The 26,536-nt window shown below is 38.7% G+C and overlaps 1 protein-coding gene across 4 annotated transcripts in view; it reads right to left on the reverse strand.

Moving 5' to 3' along the window:
• Aig1 (androgen induced 1) overlaps positions 1-26,536 on the reverse strand; it is a 221,865-nt gene that overhangs the window by 147,157 nt on the left and 48,172 nt on the right. For all 4 annotated transcript variants that reach the window (XM_021174292.1, XM_029482396.1, XM_029482395.1 and 1 more), the window contains one exon: positions 7,037-7,138. In XM_021174292.1, coding sequence (XP_021029951.1) covers positions 7,037-7,138 — 102 coding nt within the window. The remainder of the gene's footprint in view (positions 1-7,036; positions 7,139-26,536) is intronic.

Consider the following 26,536-nt stretch of genomic DNA (forward strand, 5'->3'; position numbering starts at 1 on the left):
CCATGATGTAGCTCTCAGGTACTGCTCCAGTGACTGCCTCCATGCTTCCATGCATTCCGCCATGATCATAACAGACTAAACCTCCAAAGCTATAAGCAAGACCCCAATTAAATGGTTTCCTTCATAAGAGTTGACTTGGTCATGGCATCTCTTCACAGCCAATAGAACAGCAACTAAAATGGAACCAATCTTAAGGGTTGAGTGGCCTTATTCATTCTTGTGTGGTCATCAGTGATGAAAAGACACTGAAGTAAGTTTACCATTGTTCAGAGAATCCATAGTAAGTACATTAAATAGTCTTCCATGTCAACACTTGGTAAATGTCTCCTTAGTGTCACATATGGATAGAGTTGTTGGGAATACAAATACAAACCAGGATGCAAGGACAAGACAAATTTGTATTGCAAATTAAACATTGGCTGAAATAAAAATAAGCTGTTCTATAGTTTATAAAATATAAAACTTTATTATAATAAATGAAATTTGGGAGGTGCTTTGGGGAGCTCAGGGACAACTTCTTAGTTGGACAATGAAGCTGAATTAGTGTTGTCACTCACATACTGACCCACTTCCCCTGCTGTGATTCAAATAAAATCTAGGACTGGTTTTTGTAAACAGGAAGAAATACAACTAATAATTGTGCCTAACTTCTGTCATCACTAACATAAGCAAAAATAAATGTGCCAGTTTCAGATCCTGGGAATCTGGGGTCAGTCATCTGACTGACTTTATGCCCAGAAGTCCCATATTATAAATCCCAGTGATATTCTTTGGGACAGGGCTATAATTGATTTGCAAGTTCTTTTGTATTTCTGTGATCCCTGAGTTCTAGATACCTAGAAAATATTGGAGACTCTTCACTGAATATGCACAAGAAAAAGGTACATTCTTTCTTGGGATGCTTTTAATTATATATACTTAAATAGATAATGGTAATCTATAATAGCCTTTGGAATTAGTATTTTACTGGTGTTTTCTCATTCCTCACAAATAGGTAGAGAATACCTATCACCCATGTCACATCCTTCTCCTGTTACCCAGCTCTCTTTTTGCCCTGATTTAATCATGACAATGGCATTCTAAACTGCAATGAAATCCACTTACAACTATTGCTTTTCTATGCTACTCTTACTACTAGTACAAGCACTAGACCAAAGAGAGTGCTCTCAATCTCTGGGAGAGGATTGCTTCCATTTGGGTCCTCTTACCTGGTTTGCCAGGATTGGTGAATAGAGGAGACCTTTATATTTACTGTGCCTCTCCAGCTGAGATTTCCACAACCATGTTGGAAAGATTCTTGATGACTACAAGGAGCTTAACCTTTCCAGTGATAAGACAGGCAGATAGGCCTAGAGAGCCAATGCTATTACAGCAACACTCAAAAGGTATTAGTTAAGCAAACAAACTACGATACTTACTAAACTTCCACACTGCCAGATGTATTCCATGGATAATCTGTGATTGATTGAGAAATGTTCCTCCTAAGGTTGGACGTATGCACATATGGTCACCCCTTGGTGGTACTGCTGGGGAAGGTCTAACCTTGGGAAGGTAGAACACTGATGGAAGTAAGGAAGTATGCCGTTGGGGGTAAGCATAGACTGTTTATAGTCTTATCTCACTTCTATTCACTTCCTCTGCTTCTTGCTTATGTTGTGAAATATGAGCTCTCAGTTTCCTGCTCATGCCTGTGGCTTGTTACTCCTCCTCTTGACATGATGGGTTCTTAACCTTCGGGAACTGTAGCCCAAATAAACGTTTTCTTCCTTAAGTTGTTTTGGTCATTTTATTACAGCAACAGAAAAGTAACTAACAAATTAGTATTATAATAATAGCATCTATATTTTAAACTGAAAATATAATATTAAAATATTTAAGATTTTAAAATTTGAAAACTGAATATATTTAATTTTTGAAATTGCATACCTCTTATAGTACATTTTTATAAAAGTTAAATTTTTGTGATTCCACAAATTAATGTTCAGATATTGATTATCAAACTAAATAATAAAATGTTGATTATCTATACACATACATATATGCATATATACATATGTACATATGTGCATATATATGTAACACACACACATACATAGAGAGAGTGGGGTGGGAGAGAGAGAGAACAAATTCTCTGGCCATTAACTTGGGACCATGATTTAGAAAATGCAAACAAATGTTCATTAATCTCTGATGAGTAACAGATTTCACTGGGAAAAAAAATCTACTGAGCTTACATTACCTCAGAGGATTTGACAGTTTAGTTAATGTATCCTTCCTCTTTCCTAAATATTTGTGTCATTCAAGTCCTCCTTGCACTTCTAAATAGCCCCACCTCCAAAAGAAAAACCACTAAGTTATCCAAATGAGTCAAGAAAAAAAGCTGAGCCAAAGTCTAAGTTCCAATGGCTAAATATATGCTTAAGCCATTTATTTGAAATATTAATACTTCAGAGCAAGGATCTACAGATGAAATGAATGAAATGATTGATTCTCTGGTCTGAAGGTAATAAACACTGTGCATTTTAGGGATGTAAATAACCAGACAGGACAAGAGTGAAAGTAGATAGCAATAATGTAACTATGTTCTCAGGTAAGACCTCCTAACATTAGCAGTAAGCAATAGTTTTAGGGGACCTCCCCTTTCCTAATTCACTCAGTTCAGATTCCTAATAAAAACAGCCATCAGCTTCTGTTGCTCTTCCTCATATTTGAAGATACTGGAACTAAAGTTGTTTCATATTTGAGTAAGAATATATCTGATGGTAACCAAAGCCTGCTACTAACAAGCACATGATGATGTGTTTGGGTTTTATTTGTGTACTGGCAAAGGCATCTTTATTTATATTCTTGCTTTGAGGAGTGACAAATTCCATGAAATTTTTTTCTTTTTTTTATAAAGATTTATTATATGTAAGTAGACTTTAAGCTGTCTTCAGACACCCCAGAAGACGGTCTCAGATCTCATTACGGATGGCTGTGAGCCACCACGTGGTTGCTGGAATTTGAACTCAGGACCTTCGGAAGAGCAGTCAGTGTCTTACCCGCTGAACCATCTCACCAGCCTGAAATAATTTTTTGCTAAAATCCCTAGTTAATTGTCAACTGGTTTTTCTTCAATAGCTAAACTGTGCTATATAGTTTGAAACAAAACTTCAAAATGCTTTAAAAATATTTCTTCTGTATTTTGACCTATACTTGTAAAATCTATAAAAATAATGTTTTAAAAGAATTGAGTAATGTTTTCCATATTCATATATAGCCCAAACCTTTAATAAGTGTATGCATTTGAAACCAAATAGTCATGAGCTCAGATCTCATTGCTATATATATAATATGTGTAATATATATATAATATATTTATTTATATATATATATAATTTTTGAGTCTTGGTTTCTTCATTTACAAATGATGTAACACTTTTGTTCATAGTGACAATACTAAAAAAATTAAAGATGCAATCACTATAGTACACATAGCATACAATAATCTATTAGATATAAGTAGGAGAGCATTGTGAAAAGTGACAGTACTTAATTCATTCCTCAATATATGAAGCATGTATTTATCCTAGTATATGCAATGTGTGCTTAGGACTCAAAAGCTGAGGTTTTGTATAGGACCGTAAAACATTTTATGGGAATAAACACATAGTAGAAATAGGGTAGAGTGTGTAACCATGAAAAACACAACAGCTAAATTTGCTTGGGGATTTTGGAACAGCTTCATAGAAGACACTAAGTAATTGCCTTTTCTAGATGTATGGGAGTGTGAGGGTTTGAATAAGAATGGTCCTATGGGCTTATATATCTGAATGTTCAGTCATCAGGAAGTGGAACTGTTTGAAAGGATTGGAAGGATTAGGTGGTATGGTCCTGTTGGAGTAGATTTGACCTTTTTGGATGAAGTATGTCACCAGGAATGAGCTTTAAGGTTTGAAAGTCCATGCCAGACCCTGTCTCCAATCCCTCCTTCTTGTTACCTGCTGATCAGGACACAGAATGGCAACTACTTCTCTAGCATCAGCTCTGTGTGCCTCAATGCTCACTGCCATAATGGACTAAGCCTCTCAATGCCTCTCAACTCTTATAAGTGTTGCCTTGGCAAGTGAATGGAACTAAGAAAATAATCATACTGAGTGAGGTAATGCAGACACAAAAAGGATAAAAATGATATGGATTTGCTTGTGTATGCATATTAGCTGTTAAGTAATTGATAACCGAGCTACCTAGATAGGTTACCTAGAGAGGAAGTGACTGGGAAGGCAAATGGATCTCACTGTGAGGGGGAAATAGAATAGATTTTATGAGCGGGTGGGAGGGGTGGAAGGATCAAATGGGAAGAGGAAGGGAGGGAATGTGGAAAGAGACAGCTAGAAATGAGGGATATTTGAAGGGTGGTATGGAACTCTAGTGCAGTAGAATCTTCCTAAAATATATGAAAGCAATACTAATGAGTAGCCAAATAGTGGGGAAACAAAGTCTCAACTGGCCATATTCTGTCACCAAACAATGCTTCTAGTAATAGGACTAAGTTATTATTCAATTGAATTGCTAGCCAAAGCGGTCCCATGGAAATCCCCAAACAATCAAGCCTGTTGCCAAGACAATGGGTTGTTCTCCACAAAAAACAAGTCTTCTTTGCTGAAGACAACAACCCACACAATTCATTGAACATGGAGAGGTTGAGCTGGTGCCTACATTGAACCGTCACCCCTATGTTCTAGTATCTAGTACTCTGCAGGCTACCGAAAGGGAATATAAGCATAAACCCAGCCACAAATCCTTTGATCTACAATGGTATCCTGCCTGCAAAATATGTGTGGCGATGGTGGTACAAAGCTCTTGGGAGTAATTAGATTCAATTTAAGGTCCACTCTACAAGATAGAACCCATACCCAACACTGACTGGATAGCCAAAAACCAGGGACTAGATCCCCAGGAGGCATAGCATAAAATCAAATTCTACTGGTCTTTAAAAGAAAAAGAAACAATGTAGTGATAAAGTGACTACTAATAATATCCTGGTATTCTCACAGATCAGTGACTTGTTCAGCCATCATTAGAGTTGCGTTCTTCTGTGGCAGATAGGAACAAATACAGAGATGCACAGGCAGACATTATTTAGAGAGTGAGAGACCTTTAAAAACTCAGTTCTAAATGGGATGTCTCCATCAAATCCCTCCCCTTAAAGCTCAGGAAACTCTAGAAGAGGTGGCAGAAGAAAGTGATAGCCAGAGGAGATAGAGAACACCAGGACAAGTCCCTAATTGACTTAACAAAGCCAAATGAATTCAGCAAGGCCAGAGCCTTCCTGGGTTTGCACCAGGTTTTCTTCCTATATAAAAGCTTTCAGTTTCATATTTTTATGGGACTTCTGAGGATGTGAACAAATGTATCTCTGATTCTTGTGCCTTCTCTTGGGCTTTATTTTTCTTTCTGTTGGTTTGCCTTGTCCACTTCAATGTGACAGTTTTTGTTTTATCTTATTATATTTTATTTTGATATATTTTGTTATTATTTTCTCTTAGAAGCCCATTCTTCTCTAATGAGAGACAAAAGGGAGTGGATCCATATGGAGGGGAGGGGGAAGGAACTGGAGGAGTAGAAGGAAAAGAAACTGTTTTATTATTGTATGAGAAAATAATTGACTTTCAATAAAGGTGGGGGTATTGCCTTTGTCATGATTATAGTCATGGTCACAGCCATATGAACACAGCCATAGAAACACTAAGACAAGGAATCTGTAGAGAAATAGAAGGGTGTTTGAGTCAAGAGATGTTGAAGACTAACAAGACCCAGTTTTTATGTTGGAAACTAGATCAACAGGTTAAGTCTTCAATAGCTCTAACTGATCTCATAGAAAATTCGAATTGCCTGAGATACACCACTTTTGATGGGTTTCCTTTTAGAAAGAATGGATTAAAGCACCTCTGTACAGTCATGTTAATTAGTGCATTGTGCTTTGTTTAAAGTGTCCCACAACTGGGGACAAAAGGAAAATAACAGAGAAAACTATTATTTTGGACCCAAGACCCATGATTTCTAGCTCTTGCTTTCCCTATAATTTCTGTGTCATGGTGCCCTTTTCAACGGGAACATCCTGGGATTATTCTAAAAATTGCTTTTCATTAATAACAAAACCATGCTCAATCCTAGAAGCTGAAAACACGATACACAACTTCTCTGTAGGAAATACTATCCCCAAGTCTGGTAGAGTGGTAAACAAATCAAAGTATTTGATTGAAACAAAGGAGATCAATGTGACATAGCTCAAGCACCAGAGAGAAACAGGCAGAAAAGAGCAAAACCATGGGAGGCAAAACTCTCAGCAAGAGTGGACCTGGACATGGCAGATGTTCACTGCTCATGACATCTCCAATGGTTGATGGAAAGAGGACTCAGCACTTACGAGTGCTTACTGATTACAGAGGCTCTGGATTGGGTTCCCATCACTCACAACCTCCTGTAACTGTAGCTCCAGGGATTCAAGCCCTCTTCTGTCCTCCATGGGGAACTGCACACATGAGATTCACATAAACTCAACACAAGCACTCACTCAATATATATTCCTTTTTAAAGGAAAAATAGACACCTCAAATGTCTGCCACAGATTGGAGGAAACAGGAGTCTTGCTGTGTTCTGGGAAAACTGCCCAATTGCAATGTAACTTCCAACACGGTTCCTCTGAAGCAAGGTGGGGGTGAAACCAAGGTCCAATGGCTGGATCCATGGGAAGTGAATCCTTGAGGTCTGAGGACAGACTTCTAATGGCACAGAAACTGCATTCATCCAGGAAGGAGCTCGTTGTTGATTTAACACCACTGGCCCTTCTTAAAACATGGACTCCTCTACCCATCATTTACACAATGGCTCAGTTCCACAGGACGAATCTCATTTACCCTTGCTCGTCTCCTCTTGTTCTCCTCTTCCAGGACTTGACACATGCTTAGGTCTCTATGATGGGAAGTCTGAATTCAAGAATAGCGATTTGGTAGACTTTATTATGAATGGAAGCTATTTATCTTAATGCACTCACCATTCCATGGTTCAGCCACCCTGGGATAAAGTTGTCAAGCAATCTTGGGTATATCATCTCTCTGTCATAGGCATAGATGGTCCAGAACACCGCAACAACAAACTAGAAGAGAAAGGAAATCTTTTGTTTCAAGTTTATCTTTTACAACACATAACTTATTTGTTATTTGTTTTAAAAACCAAAGAGAGCTTGGAATCATGCCAAGACAGCAGTAGTATAGTGAACAACTAGAAAAATGGTTTCCCTTCGCTCTATAGTAGCAGCCGCTGTGGGGGACAAACCCCTCTTTGGTTTCCAACTATGTCTTTTTAGGCAGAAGAGGCTGCCTAAAACAGAGAGAAAGAAGACCTGTTGTCAGGAACTATACCATCTCAGAGATAACTGTGCCAGTCTGATCCTTCTTAAGAGGGTTTAAAGGTTCACTTATGAATATTTGCATGGAGGCCCCATTCCACATTAGCAGGAGCATCCATTCAAAGCATTGCAGACTATGTCCATCACCTATGCTGGTCACCTATTCATATTTGCCTCTCACTGATACCAGCATTAAAATCCACTGCTGATTGCATGGCCCCACATCACCTTTCCAGGAAATGTACCAATTTATATAGCCTCTGCCAAGATATAACTACACTGAGAAGCAGAGAGTGGGAAGGGGAAAAGAAAGACTTCCAATTCTCGGGGAGTAACTTTGAAGTTCATCTGAGTTCTAGAAGTTTCTTTAGGCCCAATAGCAAAACAGCAATTCTGAGAGAGTAAGAGCAGTATTTGATTGACTATCTCACCACTCTTCAAACTAACAGTGAGAAATCAAGTTCAGGTTAAAATAAAGAAATGAACGGCTATATCTTAGCCATTGGCACAGTCGCAGAATGTGTAAACTTTCATAACTTTTATAACTACAGATAACTTTTTGTGAATCTCACACACACACACACACACACACACACACACACACACACAGTCCCTATAGAATGATTTTTAAATTCCTACAGAATTAAAAGAATGTATCATGAGCACAAACAATTCTTCCTTCAGTTTTAATGATTTTATAATTATAGGGTAATCATGCTCCTACATTATATTAATGCAAATAAGTATTTTAATGCAACTTTTAATCAGATATTAGAATATAGTTAGTAGTCAAGACTAGTATTCAATAGGGTCCCAAAACTCTTTCCCAACTATCTCTACTTTGGAATCCGGATAGAATTCTCCCTTAAAATCTAAGGTGTTGTAAATATTCACTATTTTATAAAATGTAAAAATTAATCATTACAACAGTAAGACTCTGTTGTTTTAGTGCCAAATTGGACCCACCAGCTATTCACCTTGCTTTTGGATGAACAATTTTTCAACATCCTCTTACAAATATACAAGAGTAAAACAAAAGAAAAAAATCAGTTATTAGCTCAAGGTTAACTATGTTAACTTTTCAAGCACATGAATAATTTTTAAGTTATCCATGATTTTGAATTATTCATCACCTTAGACATCAAATGGATATCCATAACAACCACATTCACAAAGTAGATAGCTGGTAGTTATTTTAAAATTTTATTAAACTACCTCTCAACATTATCTCCTTAAAGTAGGAGGAATACATACTGTTTCCTTTTTCCATGCCACAATTGGAAAAAAAAAAAACAAGATTTTCATTTTTGTTTAATAGCATTTGTTTGAATGTAAGATTTCACACATGAATAGAATTTCACAATATCCAGTAATCTCAATACTTTTGCTAATAATGTAAGAGAAACCACAAAGCAATTAATTTATCTCTGGAACAAAGAATGCTAAGGAAAATTGAAAACTACTGTGCTTTTATGAATGCATATAAACTTATGTGCATGCATATATAGTTCTGTAACAACAGTATAAAGTATGTCAATTTTCCCCTGAATGATCTTCAAATTAGCTGTTCAGATAGTTTGGTAAAATACAGTCCAAACTGCAGGAATAAGATGATGCTGGGAGCAGGAAAGGATGCTGGGGAGGGAATCTTATCAGCAGTGGCTGTGAGGGAAGTGGGAAGACTAAGAACCTGTTTATAATTGGGGTGGGGATCTGGGGAGACTACTGGATAGCTGGAAGTCAGAACACAGGAGAGAGGAAGACAGAATGCTTGCAAACCAAAGTCCAGAAGACCACAATAAGGATGAGGAATATGAGTGAAGCCTTCCTTCCTGGCTGTGAGAGAGAAGGACTCTTGATGGCAACTGGAAAGTAGGCTGAGCCCAGAATGACAATAATCAGAGGCACTCGTAGTGGAAATTGTGTGGGAAGTCATTGAGGATGTGTAAAAGGAAGACCGACGGTGGCGATGGCTCCCCTGGGACTTCATGGAATGATTTTTGTTTTTGTTTTTGTAGTAGAATTAACCAGGCTATTTCCCACGGCTGTTATGAGGCCTGCGATAAAGAGTTTAGAGAGAGAATGTTGGGGGGTTCATATTGCTGTGGGCTATTCAGCTGAGGTCAGTGATGAGGAAGCTATAAGAACAGGAGCATCCTCACACGACTAAGCAGCCTGTCTACACTGCTACTTGGGAAGGGACACTTGCCAATAAATTACATGAGCTACCGCATATAAAACCAGTCAAAACCAGACTCTCGGTGAATGATAGAACATCCTACTTTCACTTTGTTCTTTCTGTATATGTTTGACAACTGAGTGAGGAAAAATCTAAACATGGCTGACTTGATGGCTCAGTGCCAGGGATGCACTGTCAGGTCTGCAGCCACACCACGGCTAAACTCTGGTATGTGCTTTAGAGCCTGGGTGCTCAATATGGTCCATGAATCAGCAGCATCCACACTTCAAATCTGTCAGGTATGATGAGCTCTGGAAACCACCTGACAGTAAACCTCATCTTACATTTTATTAAGACCTGAAGGATGTTCCTGCTTTGAGGCCTCTTCCACCACCATGTGCCTCATGCCTTTCTCTGGACTGATGATATCTCAGGTCCAGTGGCTTCTCATTCAGAACCTGAACGATTCCCTCTCGAGACTACACCCAAGGAGCTTTGATCTGGGAATACCCTGCCCAAATATACACATATGCCTCAAAGCTTCTTCCTCTGCTCTGATTCAAGGTAATTCATAACCAATAACTTGGCTTAAATGGTGGTTTCCTAGTTACTTGTTGCTCTGATAAAATATCCCAACAAAAGCAACTTCAGAAAGGATTTGTTTGTCCACAGTGGGAGGTTACAGTCCATCATGGTGGTCATAGTGGTGAGGTCACAGTAGCATCAGGAACTTGAGACAGCTGCCCATGTTCCCTCCAGTTAAGAACTCCATGATCTCAAGGGTCAGGGAACATCTCAGAAGTCTGGGCAGAAATTATGTAAGAAGACAGGGAAAAATGATGTCCTCTGGACATGACAAGGCTGAACACACACTCCAACATCAGCTGTGGATACCTGCATAAGACTTGTACAAGATCAAGCCAGTTAAAATTCAGCATGGGTCAGGGGAGAGACTGTCGAGGCCCCACTTCTGTCTGAGTAGCCATTGGTAATTGATGTCTCCCTTGGGAGAGACAACAATTTTTCCTCAGGAGATATGGCAGTTGGCAGAGTGCCCATGACCAATTATTGGGCCCACACCCATGCAATTACCAGCCACAGCACTAACTAGATTGAGGAGGAGGGGGTGAAATTGGGGAACATATGTGTTACATGTCCTAGGAAAAGTAAGAAGGGAATGAGGGGGGCTGGATATGATCAAGACACATTGAATCCATGTATTAAACATTCAAGTAATTTAAGAACCAAAACAAAGACCATGAAAGTTTCTGTTCAGCTTATTTTCTCCTTCTTACATAGTCTAGGATTCAAGCCTAAGGAATGGTACCACCCACAATGGATGGGCCTTCATATAACAATTATGTAATCAAGATAATACCCCACAAGCAGACCCAGAGACCCATCTCCCAGGTGATTTTAGGTTCCATCAAGTTGACACTGAGATTACCCATCACAAGAAGTGAAGTCATGTCTATTTCTACAGGGTAAGGGTTTAGTGTTGGTGTAAATGCACAGGCAAGGAGCCACTTCAGACCCATGTGGACTCATTGGTGGAAGACCCTTCAACTTTGCTGAACAACGCAATCTAATCATAAGAATGAGATGCCTTCATGCTAGAGACTTTTTCCTAACTCAAGGGGAAAAAATTACACAGGTCAAACTAAAGGGCTGCATCCTAGGACCATATTAAAATTCTTCTTACCACACATTCTTACAATGTCCTTTCTTATAGAATAGTTTTGAAGTCCTTCAGTCCTTTGTCCATCCATTTAAATGTCAGAATCCCAGGTTGCTACATTTCTACAAATATCTAGCCAGAATTCTCAGTGTTACTATTTGAGAACCGACCTCCTGGCTACACTGAGGCTCCCTGCTGGTAACATGTTATACAACCATGTGCTCAGGTTGTCTTTAGGTTCTCCCAGAAGGTAACAAGGGACACATAGTCACAGTCTTTGCTGAATCTATTTGTATGTACTTCATGGTTTTAGGAACTATTGTACACTATTACATTTCTATGTCTTTGTTGCTACTTTATAAAAATATGTTTTAAATAGTGGTATTGTTCCCTGTGCCTTTACTAAATTTGATTAGTAGTTTTAAGTAGCTATTTTAAAAATTATTTTGTGTGTGTGTATCTCAAATAATAAAACTCTTCAATAAACTAAATACAATTTGCTCCTTTTTTCTTTTCTAATTTTCCTGTTACTTAGGGTCTTAGCACAAAATCAAGTAGAAGTGATTTTCAGGGAAAATCTTTTCCATCTTTTCTGTGGCAGAGAAATTGTTTACTTTCTCAAAAGTAAAAGTTTGACATTAGTTGCAGTTTTTCATTGATGTCTTTTTACAAGTTGAGGAAGGACTCGTAAATTTACTTGGGAGACACACACACACACACTTACTGTAAGTAATATTATTTTTCAGATGATTATGTTGCATCGGATGGTTTTGTTGAATCTCTTGAGACAACTACCCTATTCTGTAAGTTCAATAGCTTATCAATTGATTTTGAATGTCAGAGAAACAGCCCATGGATGTTTATCATAAGTTATCTACACATGCTGCTGGAGCCCAGTTACTGATATTTTCTGTCCAAATTTGGGTTTGTTTTATGTCAATTCATGAAGTATACTGATCTACAATGTTATATTCTCAAGATGTTGTCATCTGATTTTTGGTGGGAGGAAAATGAATGAGTTCAAAATAATCAGTTGGAATTATTTCCTCCTGTGTTTTCTAAAGGACTTTGCGCACCAATGATGATATTTATTCTTTATCCAAGCAACAAACATCTCTGGTAAAGCTGTCCAGAAGGACAATTGTGAATTCATTTATTTTATACAAACATGATTATTCTGTTTTTGCTTCCTCCGCCCCGTACTGATATTAATCATGTTTGCCCTTATAAAGTTCTTTATATGTTTTACCATAAATATTGGCAAATAATATAAATGAACTATTTCCCACTGGGGAGTCAATTGTGAAACATTTAGTAGCACAGCGCCACTGGGGTCTACACTCTGCTCTCAGGAAGTGAGCATTCAAGGTGGCACTGCGTGGTTCTTTATACTGAGTGTTGCTATCCCTGTCCCATGTGGAAGGAATTTATGCAGATACTTCACAGTGACTTTCAAGAAAGTGTGAGCCACCTTTCTAGATGGAACACTAGAAGGCCAGGAGGCACAGCTACCTGAGCAATCAGTCTTCCAGATAATTCTGTAACTACAAACACAGCACAGATGGTACAAACTTGGCTTCCTGCACTGATAGTCTTCTGGTGGTATGCTCATCAAAACCCAAAATAACTTTGAACTCTACTACCAGGGCATGGATATGAACTGAATAGCTTCCCATGGCTAGCTAAGTGACACAGGGACATTCTGCTCCTGCAACCAAGCTCCTTCTCTGGCCAGGACCAACAGCCAGCTACCCCATCTTGTACACATGCTGCTGCCCAGCTGCCAGGACCAGAATGCTTTATTGGAAAATGAAAGAGAAAAGAGCACAGCCACGTTAGAGTTCTTCAGGCTTCCAGACCAAGCACTTGAGTGACAGCTAGCATTCATGCCTCACTTGAAGTTATTGGAAATTAAAACAGAGAACTAGAGGTGATGCCAGGTCTACATCTCTGAAAGAAGTTTTTCCCACTTTAGTCCACTTCTACAGTTTAAATCATATGTATTTTCCCACACTTCAGTACCAAACTCTCACCAATACTCAGGTGATCTGGAAAAAATAAAACATAGGAATGCTACAGATAACTGACTTTATAAACCAGATCTACCTAACAGATATTACAGAACATTTCACCCAAACACAGAAGAAAGTGCCTTCTGCTCAATACATCAGAAAACATTCTCCAAAATTGACAACATACTCAGCCACAAAGCAAGTCTCAAAAGATACTAGCAAGTTGAAATACCACCTTGCATCCTATATGACCATCACAGATTGTTGCTGTATATCAGCAGCACCAGTATAAAAGTTCAGAAAGCTTACAAACACATGGAAACTGAATAACTCACAATGAGTCATTAAATGGGTCATTAAAGACTTTCTACGATTAAATTAAATGAATACACAACATACCCAAACTTAAGGAACACAATGAAGTTGGTTCTAAGAGTTAAAATCATAACACTAAGTGCTTATATGAAAAAATTGTAACTTAACATACCAGTAATTTAACAGCACATGTGAAAGCTCTAGAATAAAAAATAAAAAAGTCACACTCAAAATTGGAGATGGCAAGAAATAATCAAACTCAGAGCCGAAATCAATAAAAAAGCAAGCAATGCAAAGAACCAATGAAAACAGAGTTGATTCTTTGAGAAAACCAATAATATTGATGAACTCCTACCCAACTCAACTAAAGTGAAGAGAGAATTACAAACTAAAAAACCAGAAATGAAAAGAGTGGCATAACAACGGGCACAGGAAACAAAAAGAATTACAAGGACATTATTCTATACTTTAACAACCTGTACTGCACCAAATTGGAAAACGTAAAAGAAATAGATAATCTTTCTTTTTTTTTTTTTAGTCAAACAGCTTCTTTTTTTTAATTTTTAATATTTTTATTACGTATTTTCCTCAATTACATTTCCAATGCTATCCCAAAAGTCCCCCATAGCGCCCCCCACTTCCCTACCCACCCATTCCCATTCTTTTGGCCCTGGCATTCCCCTATATTGGGGCATATAAAGTTTGCAAGTCCAATGGGCCTCTCTTTCCATTGATGGCCGACTAGGCCATCTTTCGATACATATGCAGCTAGAGACAAGAGCTCCGGGGTTCTGGTTAGTACATCATGTTGTTCCAACAATAGGGTTGCAGATCCCTTTAGCTCCTTGGGTACTTTCTCTAGCTTCTCTATTGGGAGCCCTGTGATACATCCAATAGCTGACTGTGAACATCCACTCCTGTGTTTGCTAGGCCCCGGCATCGTCCTGCTTGTGGACGTTGTACATCGTGGTGCGGAGCCTAGTGCGCACCACGATGTACAACGTCCACAAGCAGCTGCTTGTGGACGTTGTACATCGTGGTGCGCACTAGGCTCCGCACCACGATGTACAACGTCCACAAGCAGGGAGTAGAGACAGGGAAACCATTATCAGGATTTATTATGTGAGAAAAATCTATTTTCAATAAATGAAAAAATTACGAATCTATAAATGTTGTCTTTATCCTATGTATTCTGATGTCATTTTGAGATTGGCATCTTTCTACTGCTTGTGGACGTTGTACATCGTGGTGCGGAGCCTAGTGCGCACCACGATGTACAACGTCCACAAGCAGGGAGACTATTAATGACTGCTTCTATTTCTTTGGGGATAGATAATCTTTCTGATACATACTACTTACCAAAATTAAATCAAGATCAGATAAGAACCTTTAAAAAAACCTATAAACCCCAGTGTAATAAAAGTAGTAATTAAAAGTCCCCCAATTAAAAAAAAAATCCCAGAGGCAAACGGTTTTAGTGCAGAATTCTACTATCAGACTTTCAAAGTAGAGTTAATGCCAATACTCCTCAAGTTATTCCACAAAATTGAAACATAAAGAATGATGCCCAATTCATTTTACACCATCACAGTTATATTAATGCCAAAACCACATAAAGACCCAACAACAAAAAAAGGAATTATAGACCAATTTCTCTTATGACTCTCAATGCAAAGATTCTCAATAAAATAGCTGCAAACTGAATCCAAGAACACAAGAAAAGAACATCCACCACGATCATGAAGGCTTTATTCCAGAGATGCATGGATGACTCAAAATGCATAAATCAATGTAAGCCACCAAATAAATCAGATGCAGAAAGGGCCTTTGACAAAATCCAACACCCATTCATGATAAAAGCCATGGAGATATTAGGGACTCAAGGGACATACTTCAACACAGTACAGACAATTTACACTAAGTCCATAGCCAATATCAACTTAAATGGAGAGAAACTCAAAGCACTTCCACTAAAAATCAATAACATGACAAAGTTGCCTACTTTCTCCATACCTACTCAATATACTAATTGAAATCTTAGCCCCAGCAATAAGACAGCTGAAGGAGCTCAAGGGAAAAAAAAATCAAAGTATCTCTCTATTTGATATATATCTATATACTTATGATTTTAATTTTCTCTCTCCTTTTAACCTATAAATCCTTTGCATATGTATTATGTCTTCTAGCTTCCTAAGTGTGTTTAAGAGTGAGTTTCTGCTTCTTATACCTTTCGAATTCTTTTCCCTCTGTTTTGTCAAATTCCAATGTTTGTGTTTGGTTTACCTTATTATTTTTATTATATTTTATTTTATTATTGCCCCTTAGAAGCCTGTTTATTTTCAAATGAAAAACAGAAATGGAGGAAGGATATATCAGGATGGGAGGGGAGATGGGGGGGTCTGGGAGGAGTAGAGACAGGGAAACCATTATCAGGATTTATTATGTGAGAAAAATCTATTTTCAATAAATGAAAAAATTACGAATCTATAAATGTTGTCTTTATCCTATGTATTCTGATGTCATTTTGAGATTGGCATCTTTCTATGAAAAGTTTTGAATGTGTAAGCTGATGTTATGCCATTTTTTTTAGCTTTTAAATTGCACCTTTTGATAGGTTTCTAGGCTATCTATATGTATTAGGTCCTTAATTATCTTCACTGAGTCATATGGGAATAACTACCAGCCTCTCGAGTTGCCAACGTGGTTTGTTCATTCCTTCCTTTCCAACCTCAGCGGTGATGCCCGCTCTCCAACTAGCAGTGCAATTCTTCTTAAAACTAGCTAAGCTCCTTCTTGCTCCAGGGATCAGGGGCTTTGCTACCTACCGTTGGCCAGGAATGCTGTCCTCCAGTGTCCCATGGCTGCACTCCTTACTCCTATGGATCTGGCTTACCTGGTACCTCTACAGAGGGTTTCCGCCAAGCTTCACTGTGCTGGCATCCCCTATCACACACCCCGACAGAGTCGTGACCTCTGTTGTGTCCAGTTGTTCACGGTGTGGCTCCCCTGTAAGAAGGGCAGGGCCAGAGAAAGGGAACCGAGGTTCATTTGTTGCTTGTTCCCTAGCACCTGGCACACAGAGGGCACTCAGTGCAACTTTTCAGAAATAAATTATGATATCTGCTATATGTGTTATCTTTCGCATCACCCACAAGGACAATACCTTTTTAATGTAATCAGTTTTCTTCCTATTGAAAACATTTCTTTTTTTTTTTTTCTGTGGGGGTTTTGTTTTCCAGTGTGTACAGACAGGAACACTCTCTCCTGAGGCTGAGTACACAAGGCAGTCCTTCTCAGATCTTGTTTGTTTGTTTGTTTTTTAATTTAATCTTCTTTTACACTCCAGAGTTTATCCCCTTCGGGTCCACCCTCTGACTGTTCCACATCCCATATCTCCTTTGCTAACCCCATCTCCAAGAGAATGTCCCCACCCCCACTCCCACCAATCCTCCCCACTCCTTGGGGTCTCTAGTCTCTTGAGGCTTAGGTTCTCTGACTGAACCCAGACCTAGTAGTTCTCTGCTGTCGATGTGTTGGAGGCCTCTTATCAGCTGGTGTATGCTACCTGGTTGGTGGCTCAGTGTCTGAGAGATCTCTGGGGTCACCCTCCTCCTCAGCTTCTTCCAGATTTTCCCTAATTCAACCACAGCTTCTGTCCATTGGTTGGGTGTAAATATCTGCATCTGACTCTTTCAGCTGCTTGTTGAGTCTTTCAGAGGGCAGTCATGATAGGCCCCTTTTTTGTGAGCACACCATAGCATCAGTAATAGTGTCAGGCCTTGGGGCCGCCCCTTGAGCTGGATCCTTGTTCATGCATGTCCTCTTCTTCTCCTGCTTCTTACCCTACAATGAACCTTTAGACTTCTAAATCAGAACAAAACACTAAAAGCTCCCTTTCCAGAAGTCGACCAAGAATAAGGATTCTGAGAGATAGAGATGGAACTGATAAAAGTGTGGACCACTCATAAGGTAAACCCTGTTCACCAAGCAGGCTGCTACAGTGGTTGAGCATGGGGACAAATCCAAGAATAGAATGAGGTGTTGCCTCCTCCTGGCTGAGTAAGGAGTACAGAAAGCACTCGAAGGTGGTAACCCCTGAGGAACATTAAATGACCCTGACAAAGAACATGAGGTCTCCATGCACAGGAATGCTGGGAAGACGTTCTGATATCTGTTTGGCTTCAGGTGCCACAGATGATGATGCTAAATGTAGGAACATGCCAGCATAGCTTCTCTGTACCAGCAGAGGTGGGTATAGTAAAGTCGGCAAGAAAGATTGGTAGTAACAAGCCTGAACACCCTAAGCATGCTCACCTGACAACAGAAAACCTACAGGTGACCAGACACATGGGTAATGATAAGAGTAAGTCAGGGAGAAAGAGGTGAGTTGGAGGTAAAAAGAACCATTGTCTAGGGTAAGGTAAACAGAAACAAGAAGAAGTCTATCTGCTCTGGATCAGTTCCATCATCTATCCTAGGGGTAAAGGAGCTGCTCTGGAACTAACTCACCTAAAGATGGGCAATCACTGGAAGAGAAATCATTTGTAATGAATTAAGGGATGCTGCAATAAAAATCACTGAGGAATGGGGCTAAGAAGGCAACTAAACAATACAAAGCAGAAAAAGTTATATGGGAATCATAAGTTTATGATCAAATAATTCTCCATTACACAAAATTGACATATATATATATATATATATATATATATATATATAGAGAGAGAGAGAGAGAGAGAGAGAGAATAAAATTGAGAAGAGGCAATTTCAGTAATAAAGACCTAAAGTAAAGTCATGTAAAGAATATGACAATGTTTACTTTTGTGAAGATAGTTGGGATTTAGCTTTCTGCAATTCTGTGGAGTACGTGAAGTTTTTAAAAAAATACTACTTTGAAACCCTAGGTTCTAAATGAATTACTAAAAATACATCTTTAAATGAATGACTGAGCATAGAAGCAGAGAAAAGAAATCATTAGAAGCCAGTAAAAGAAAAAAAAATTACAAAAAATACTAGTAAAAATACTGGAGCATTATCAAACATAGAAACTGGAGTGCCTAAGAGACAAATGCAGGTATCAGAATCATAAGACTGTGTGGACTGTGGCCAGTGAGGTAGACCAGAAGACCTTGGACTCATACTATGTAGTGAATGGAGCCCAGCCCACAAAGGATCTGTGCTTTCAGTAAAAGAAAAGGCTAGAGAAGGTTCTGTTTGCCAAGATAAATAAATTACCGTCTACTCCTAATTACAAAGATCTTTTAAATAAAAATAGTGAGTTTCATAGACTAACTTTTGAACTAATAATAATTTTTTCTCCTGTATCTTCATGTGGGTGAAAGCAAAATCCAAAAATGTGTCTTATATTTATGCCAATAACCCATCGGTACTGTAGTATCTCTCCTGGTTGTCGTCATAGGGCATACACATCTAACCTTAAGAATTCTCAGTGCCAGTCACTGGCAGCTTTGTGTTGTAACGCTCACTGAGAATGGCCCTAAGCCACTGCCTTGCCTAAGGTCATGAGCCTTCCTTGAAGGCAAGCCAAATCTAGTAGCAAGCTGGTGCAAGAAGCCAGAGATTCAGCCTTGCTCTGTCTCTTCTGGGCAACTCTGAAGGCCCAGTTTGGCTGCTGTGGTTTGGATCTATATATCTACAGAAGCTTGCATGCTAAACTGGTAGTCCTTATTGTAACAGTGTTAAAAGGTGATTAGATTAGAAAGGCTCTGGTCTTGACAATAAACTAACTTGTGGATTCATAACTTAATGGGCTCTGGTTAGGTGGTAGAAAATATAGGCAAAATAAGCCAGCAGGGGTTATATCCCTGAAGTGTTTATTTTTGTCTCTAGTCTTTTTTCTCGTTCTCTTTTACTGCTTCCTGGCTGCCATGGGCAAACAATTTTGTTCTCTGACATGCCCCACACCAAGATGCTGTGCCAAACTACAGTCCTAAACATAAAAGAGTGAACTGACCACAGAATAAACAAGAATAAATCCTTTCTCCCCTTTAAAGTGATTTTCTGATACATTTTTGCATCAGATACTCTGACACCAGCAATAGAGCCCTGAGTATGCCTCTATTACAATCACTATGTGGTTCAGCTTCTCCCTCTGCCTAGTGCTGCCTTCTCTTCCAGACAGGTCTCTCTCCTGCAAGAGTCTCCTTCCATAAAAATTTCCCTCTGTTATACTCTGAACATAATGTGTCCCAACTCTCTTCTGACCTCACACAGAAGTTTAATCTCCAAAATTACCTGTTAATTAAATTATAAGGGTGTAATTTAATCTAGTGATGGTATTTAGAAGTGAAGACTTTGAAAGTAAGCAGGTTGAGTTAAGGTCATTCATAGGCTCCAGCCCTGAATCCTGATGGCTTTGAAACACGAGGAACAAAGAGCAGACAGACACATATTCATGAGTTCCCAGTATTTTCTCATGTGACATTCTATGCTGCCCAGCACTTAGTTCAAGCTGTCACTAAAATAGGTCCCAAGACCTAACAACTCCAGAACCATGAGTCAAAATAAGTATCTTTTCTTTATAAATTAATTTCCCCTGGGTTGTAGTAATAAAAAAGTACCAATATACCATCTTGAAACCTACTCAGGAAACCCAGGTGAAAATATCATCAATGTAGACATATAGAAGAGACACACTTAAGTATTAATTGTAATGTGTAAGTATTCATAAACAATTTTGCAATTTCAACTTTTACAAGCCAAAGGTAGGTTATGCATTTCAAGATCTTTTTTATATGCATTAAAATGTATTCCATTTTCATTTATACTTAGTCTTATATAATTGGAGACCTTATTGTTTAAGATTTATTTATTTACATTGTATATGAATGAGTGTTGACCTTCATATATGTATGTGTACCACATATGTGTCTAGTGCACTTGGATGCCAGATGGGTGCATTGGAACGCTTGTATCTGGAGTTTCAGATGGTTGTGGACTACCATGTCAGTGCTGAGAACAGAACCTGGGTCATCTGCAAGAGCAGAAAATGCTCTTAACCACTGACCATTTCCCGTAGTTCTTCCTTTCTTGCAAGACAGAACAAAAACTCTTACTGTAAAATGACTCCAAAGTGTGCTTCTAACACTTCACAACCTCTTCCCGGTACCACATTACTTGACTACATGCACCTTACCAAACTCACACATGTCTAAGTTCCATTTGTTCATGTGTTTTATAACCATAGCTTGCAATTAATTAAAAACAAAGCTTTGAGATTCTATCTCACCACAGTCAAATAGCTATTCTCAAGAAAATAAATGATAGTAAACTCTGGCAAGGATGTGGAGAAATAGAGGTGTAATTCACTGCTGGTGGGAATGCATACTGGTGCAGCCATTAATGCAATTAGTATGGACGTTTTCATTAGAATGGAGGTTCTTCAAAAACCTAACAATCATATTACCAAATTGCCTAGCTATCTAGTTTCCTTAGTGGCATTATCTTCCATGAACATGGTGTGTAAGACCCCCTTTCAGGGACCCCCACTCTAGTCTCAGGAGTGACAGAGCACCCAAAGAGATACGAGAATCCATCTTGCGGTAATCACATGAGGCAATTTAATGACAGAGCTCCGGACCGACATGCATCCCACACAGGAGATAACGGATGTTGGCCACGAGGCTTGAAAGCTAGGGGGTTTTATGGGGTAAAGGGCTTAGGGGTGTGGAATTCAGCATAGTGACATTCTATTGGCTTATTCAAACATCAGCAGAAAAATTACATGTACGTGCAGGGAGTCAGAGTTCTGTGAGTTGTTGACTCAGTTCAGATAGCCCTGTTATGTCCTCACATTCCTCTTTATCTTTCTGGTCAAGATTTTCCCAGGAATGTTTTAACTACGGGGCATACCTGGGTTTGTTTTTCTCTTTTCTCAGCCCCTGGCAGCCTCTAGGCTCACAAACAACCAGCAATTTCTGAGTACTTTATATGACTTATAGGTCTTGAAATTTCATCTTTCTTTCAGGTGCTCAAAACAAACAAACAAAAAACAAAACAAAACAAAAAACAGAGTGTCTACAGCTTTAGCATAAATGAGGCCATCTAGTTATTACCAAGAAAGCTTTCTGGTCTACCTAGCAAGCTAAACCTTTATACTGGATGCTGTTGTGCATTAGATAAAAAGACTATATATGGATTATGCCAGTTTTTACATGCACTCTGTGAGAGAATAGTAGAGTATGTTGTACTATGAAATTTATCACAGTACCCATTTGTAGAGCCACTGTCAATGACCTCAACCACACAAGAGTTTCCTTGCCACAAAAAATTGCTCCATACCAACTCTGTGTAGTCCACCATGCCTGTACTTGGTAATCACTGACTTCTTTCCATTATTACAAATTTCTTCATTCTTAAATGGTTTTATAAATGTAATCTTTCTTGGTGCTTTAGTATGGCTATCTTACAATTGTGCAGCCTTTATATTATATGGGGCAGGAGACTTGATAAGCAAGATCTTTTGACACAACAATTATATTGAGGTAAATACTTCAAGAAATATCTAGGATTATGTTTCTTATTTTATAGATGAAGAAAGAAACTCAGAAAAAGTAGAAAGAATAAGTAACCAACCCAGAGTCTGATGAAGATGGTAAGGACCCCAGCATCATTGCTTTTATGCTTTATAAACACTTTGTTGTATATAAAATGTAATAGATACTATTTTCAGATGGATAAATATTTGGATGCATGAATGAACTAAATGCCAGAAACTTTCAGAACTAATTCTGAGTCCTCCAGAAAAGCCTGCAGTTGTCAAGAACACAGACTTTCAGATGAGTAAATACAGGTAATGACTCTGGGGAAGCAGCATGAACATGCACGCGCACACATTCGAGCACACACACACAGACACACACTGATAAATATGCAGATACACATGTGAGCACAGAGAAACACATACAGAGAGAGAGAGAGAGAAAGAGAGAGCATTTTTGCACATACTTTAAATTTTACTAAGTTGGCTCTCTAGACCAGACATGATACACAAGACCATAAGGCAGCAAAATTAAATGTGAGATAAATAGTGAAAATCCATTATCTTTGTTTGTCATAAGTATATTAGTAGAATTTGAAGCATCTCAATAAGGAATATTTGACCATGTGCAACCTCCTTCTAGAAAACTCCTATCTATAGGATGAAGAAGCAATACTATCTGCTTCTCCTGATTTCATGTCTGAGCTTTGCCTTGTTCATACTCCTGATTATCCAAATGCAAGTTGCTCCCTAGAATACCAGCTTCTGTGGACAGGTCTTGCCATGGTTTGAGTCTGGCTTGTCCTCACCAAGATGTATGTGAAGCTTACTCCACAATGTCTGCTTCATGTCTCATACAGTCGAGACTACAGCCATCATGTGGTCATCCTAGCATTATGGATATAAGAGCTAACCTTTTCAGGAATTCAAAGTTAGATCCACATCAAATTGAATTCCACAACAAAACAAAGAAGATAAACCCTTTTCTCTTTGACAAGTGATGGCAAACAAAATAATTAGTCTGTTCTCCATACAGCTCACATGCAGACGTGTTTTATGTTTAAGAACCACTGTCAATAAATTAGTAGTGATATAAACAGCTTATTTTCTAAAGCAATCTGTAAATCCTTGTCCAGTATAAAAGGATTAACTAATCAACCCCCTGCTGTTTCTACATTCCTCTTTCATTTTCAGTAAAGGGGGATTACAGTCTAGTTATATATACAATTACATTAACATAATTCTCTAAAGAGGAGCCTCAAGTGCACAGAGGAACTGTCTAGCTGAATACAATTGGAATTTGAGGTTGTGATCTGGGAATAAAATTAAGAAAGATATAATTTACACAATCTAATACAACTTAACAGATGAATTGAATTGTCCTTTTTCTGAAGCATCCAGCATGTGGCGAGGTCAATGAAACAACACATTAGGTGATTTGAAAACAGCATTAATGTCAACATTATTCTAATACCAGAAGGGGAATAGTGACTAAATGAAGCCCAGAATTACCACGAAAAATGAAGAAACAAGAGATAGGCGACCATAGTAGTCCTCAACAGCAACAGAGCACCTCCAGCTTTTCATAAGCAACAAGGCCCTCTGGTCACCACCAAGGCTTTCTGATCTACCTAGCAAGCAAATCCATGCAGTATAAAATGATGCATAAAAATCAAGTCATTTTTACCACCTGTCAATACCATCCATTTACCACAATTTCCTTTGACTTCAAGTTCATCTAGAAATCTTCTAGCTTCCTTTTGGCTCTGTCAGAGTTATCTTGCCTGTAGCAGAGCTTAGATGCTCATGTCAGCCTGAATTTCTCTTCTCATCATATATTATAAACTTATTTTAAAATGTACCCTATAGCCGGGCGTGGTGGCGCACACCTTTAATCCAAGCACTCGGGAGGCAGAGGCAAGCAGATTTCTGAGTTCGAGGCCAGCCTGGTCTACAAAGTGAGTTCTAGGACAGCCAGGGCTATACAGAGAAACCCTGTCTTGAAAGACAAAAAACAAAAACAAAACAAAACAAAAACCAAAAACAAAAAAAAATGTACCCTATAATCATTAATTAATATAAATTCATTTATTGAAAGTGTATTTCAATAAAACTGATAAAAACAAATATCTAAGCACTGTGCCAGGATGCCAAGGAATACACAAGTACCTTTCCCATTGAGTTTGAATTGCTTTGGTGATTGGAGGAAGGTTATGTTGTTCTACGTTTTAGTCATCCTAGACTACATGCATAAACAACTAGATAAATATTTTGTGTATAACAGAGAAGAACAGCATACTATGCACTTAGGTGGCAATTAGGAACAAATCTGAGGGGGAGCATTAATGAACTTGTTTGTTATCTTTATATCGACACCACATCAAGACTCCATTTTCTTTTTGTTTTTTCAAAAGAAAATCTGAATTAGTTTATTTTTCATAATTCAAACATTCCTTAGCTCAGGATAAACTGTGGCAAGCCATCCTCTCAGACACCCACACTTGAAGAGAAACTCCAATTGGCTGGGGTTTAGCTTTTGTTTGCTTTTGGTAAGTTGATCTTCCTCAGTTGTGAAGACTCTATTTTCTTTGATGAACAATATGCCTTCTAACGTTAAGCATGAGCATTCCTGAGTGCAGGCACATTTGAAAATACATAAATAGTCATATGAGGACATTTCTCAGGAGTTTCTTTACAAATTAATAAATGCTTCCTATAGGAAAGTTGTGTGGACTTCCATGTTTTCCTTTTACATTTTTCAGTGGTGATTTCTGCTATACATAAAGCAGAAAGTAAAGCAACCAAAATAGGCCAAAGATGCAGCTGTGCATTGCATGTGTCAGCAGTCTGCCTGACAGCCCTAGAAGACATCTTCCCTTTGCAAATAATGCATATGAATTCTCTCATCTGCTTCAGCCACTTCATGAATTGCTGACCCATTATCAATCTTTCTCTCTTTCTCACCCCCTCCATGTGTGTGTCTGCCTACCTGTCTATCTATATGAAGCACCCTTCTGCACAATGAAGGAACAGGGATGATAACCACTGGTTACTAGAGGATTTGCAGTTTGAGAGGACATCAGGATGGGAAAAACACAGCTTTTGATGCTGATCTGTCAAAGGAATCAAGAAACTGGGAGAAAACCAATTCATGGGGATAATTTTTTTTCCCTATAGCAATTCCTTCTTTCTCTTCCCTTGCTACCTGCATTAGTTACTTTTCTGTTGCTGTGATAAAATACCATGAACAAAAGCAACTCAGAGGAAAAAATATTGATTTTGGTTTAAAATTTCCAGAAAATGACACTCCATCATGATGGGGAGGCATGGTGTTAGGTGTGTGAGCCCAGTTGGGCAGTCAACGAGCAGAGACAGAACAACAGGGCCAGGCTATGAAACCTTAAAGTCCACTGTAAAAGTAACTTTTGATTGCCTGAAGTCATTTTTGTTCATGAGGCTTACTGCTTCTGTCTGCTAACCTAAGCCTAGTCCTGGAAGCTTCTAGCCTCCAGAAAATCTTACCTAGGCCTAGAATGTTTTCAGCCTCTGAGACTTACGGTTGAATATGCTCACACTTTCTTATTCTTTCTGAGCTCTGGCTAGCTGATTCAACTCAGCTGTCTGGCTCAAACTCCTCTCCACGCTGACTGATTCAATATGGCTTGTCTCTTGGCCTCTGACTGAACTGCTCTGCTTGGCCACAAACTAACTCTAGCAATCTATTCTAATTTTCTGGCTCCTTTTCACTCTCTGGCTCCTTCTGTTTTCACCTGTGTCTAGCTTGTTTTCTCTCTGAAATCTGTCTCTGTACAACTGCCCCAGTAAAACTGCCTCCCCCTTCTCTCTGCATTGCTCTTTTAAGTAGCTTCCCTTTCCTCTCTCTTCTCATTAGATAATGTTGGGCAGATCCTATTTTGTCAAATCTTTCTTTGATTCATCATTTTGCCCCTCAATTAGACATCAAGTGTGCTTCCATCTACAAACTAACATTACCTTCACTGTTTAGGATTAAAGGTGTGTGCTATGAGTGTGTCCAGCCAAAGGGATTAAAGGTGTGTGCTAACAGCTGATCCACACCACAATTAGAAACAGTTTTTTTCAGTAAACAACACAATCTCACAGTGCGATCATATATCGTACACCAGTCCACCCTCAGTAACATACTTCCCCCTGAAAGGGTCCACCTCCTGAGGGTCCATTCCCTACTCAGTACCACCAACCGTGGATCAAGTGACCAAATATATGGACCTATGGGAGACATTTCTCATTCAAAATCCACACTATTCCTTTTGCTTGAGGCTCTTCAGGCACAATAGTTTGTCAAACATCATTGACCAGGTCCAAAATGTCAAGTACTTTTCCTAGACAAAAACAGTGCACACCAACAGTCTCTCATGAGCCTTTAAAAAAAAAAGACAAAATAGAAATTATGTCTGGATTCTACAGACTACCTTTCCTTACTCTG

Source organism: Mus caroli, chromosome 10 (assembly GCF_900094665.2).
Source record: "Mus caroli chromosome 10, CAROLI_EIJ_v1.1, whole genome shotgun sequence".
Lineage (NCBI taxonomy): Eukaryota > Metazoa > Chordata > Mammalia > Rodentia > Muridae > Mus > Mus caroli.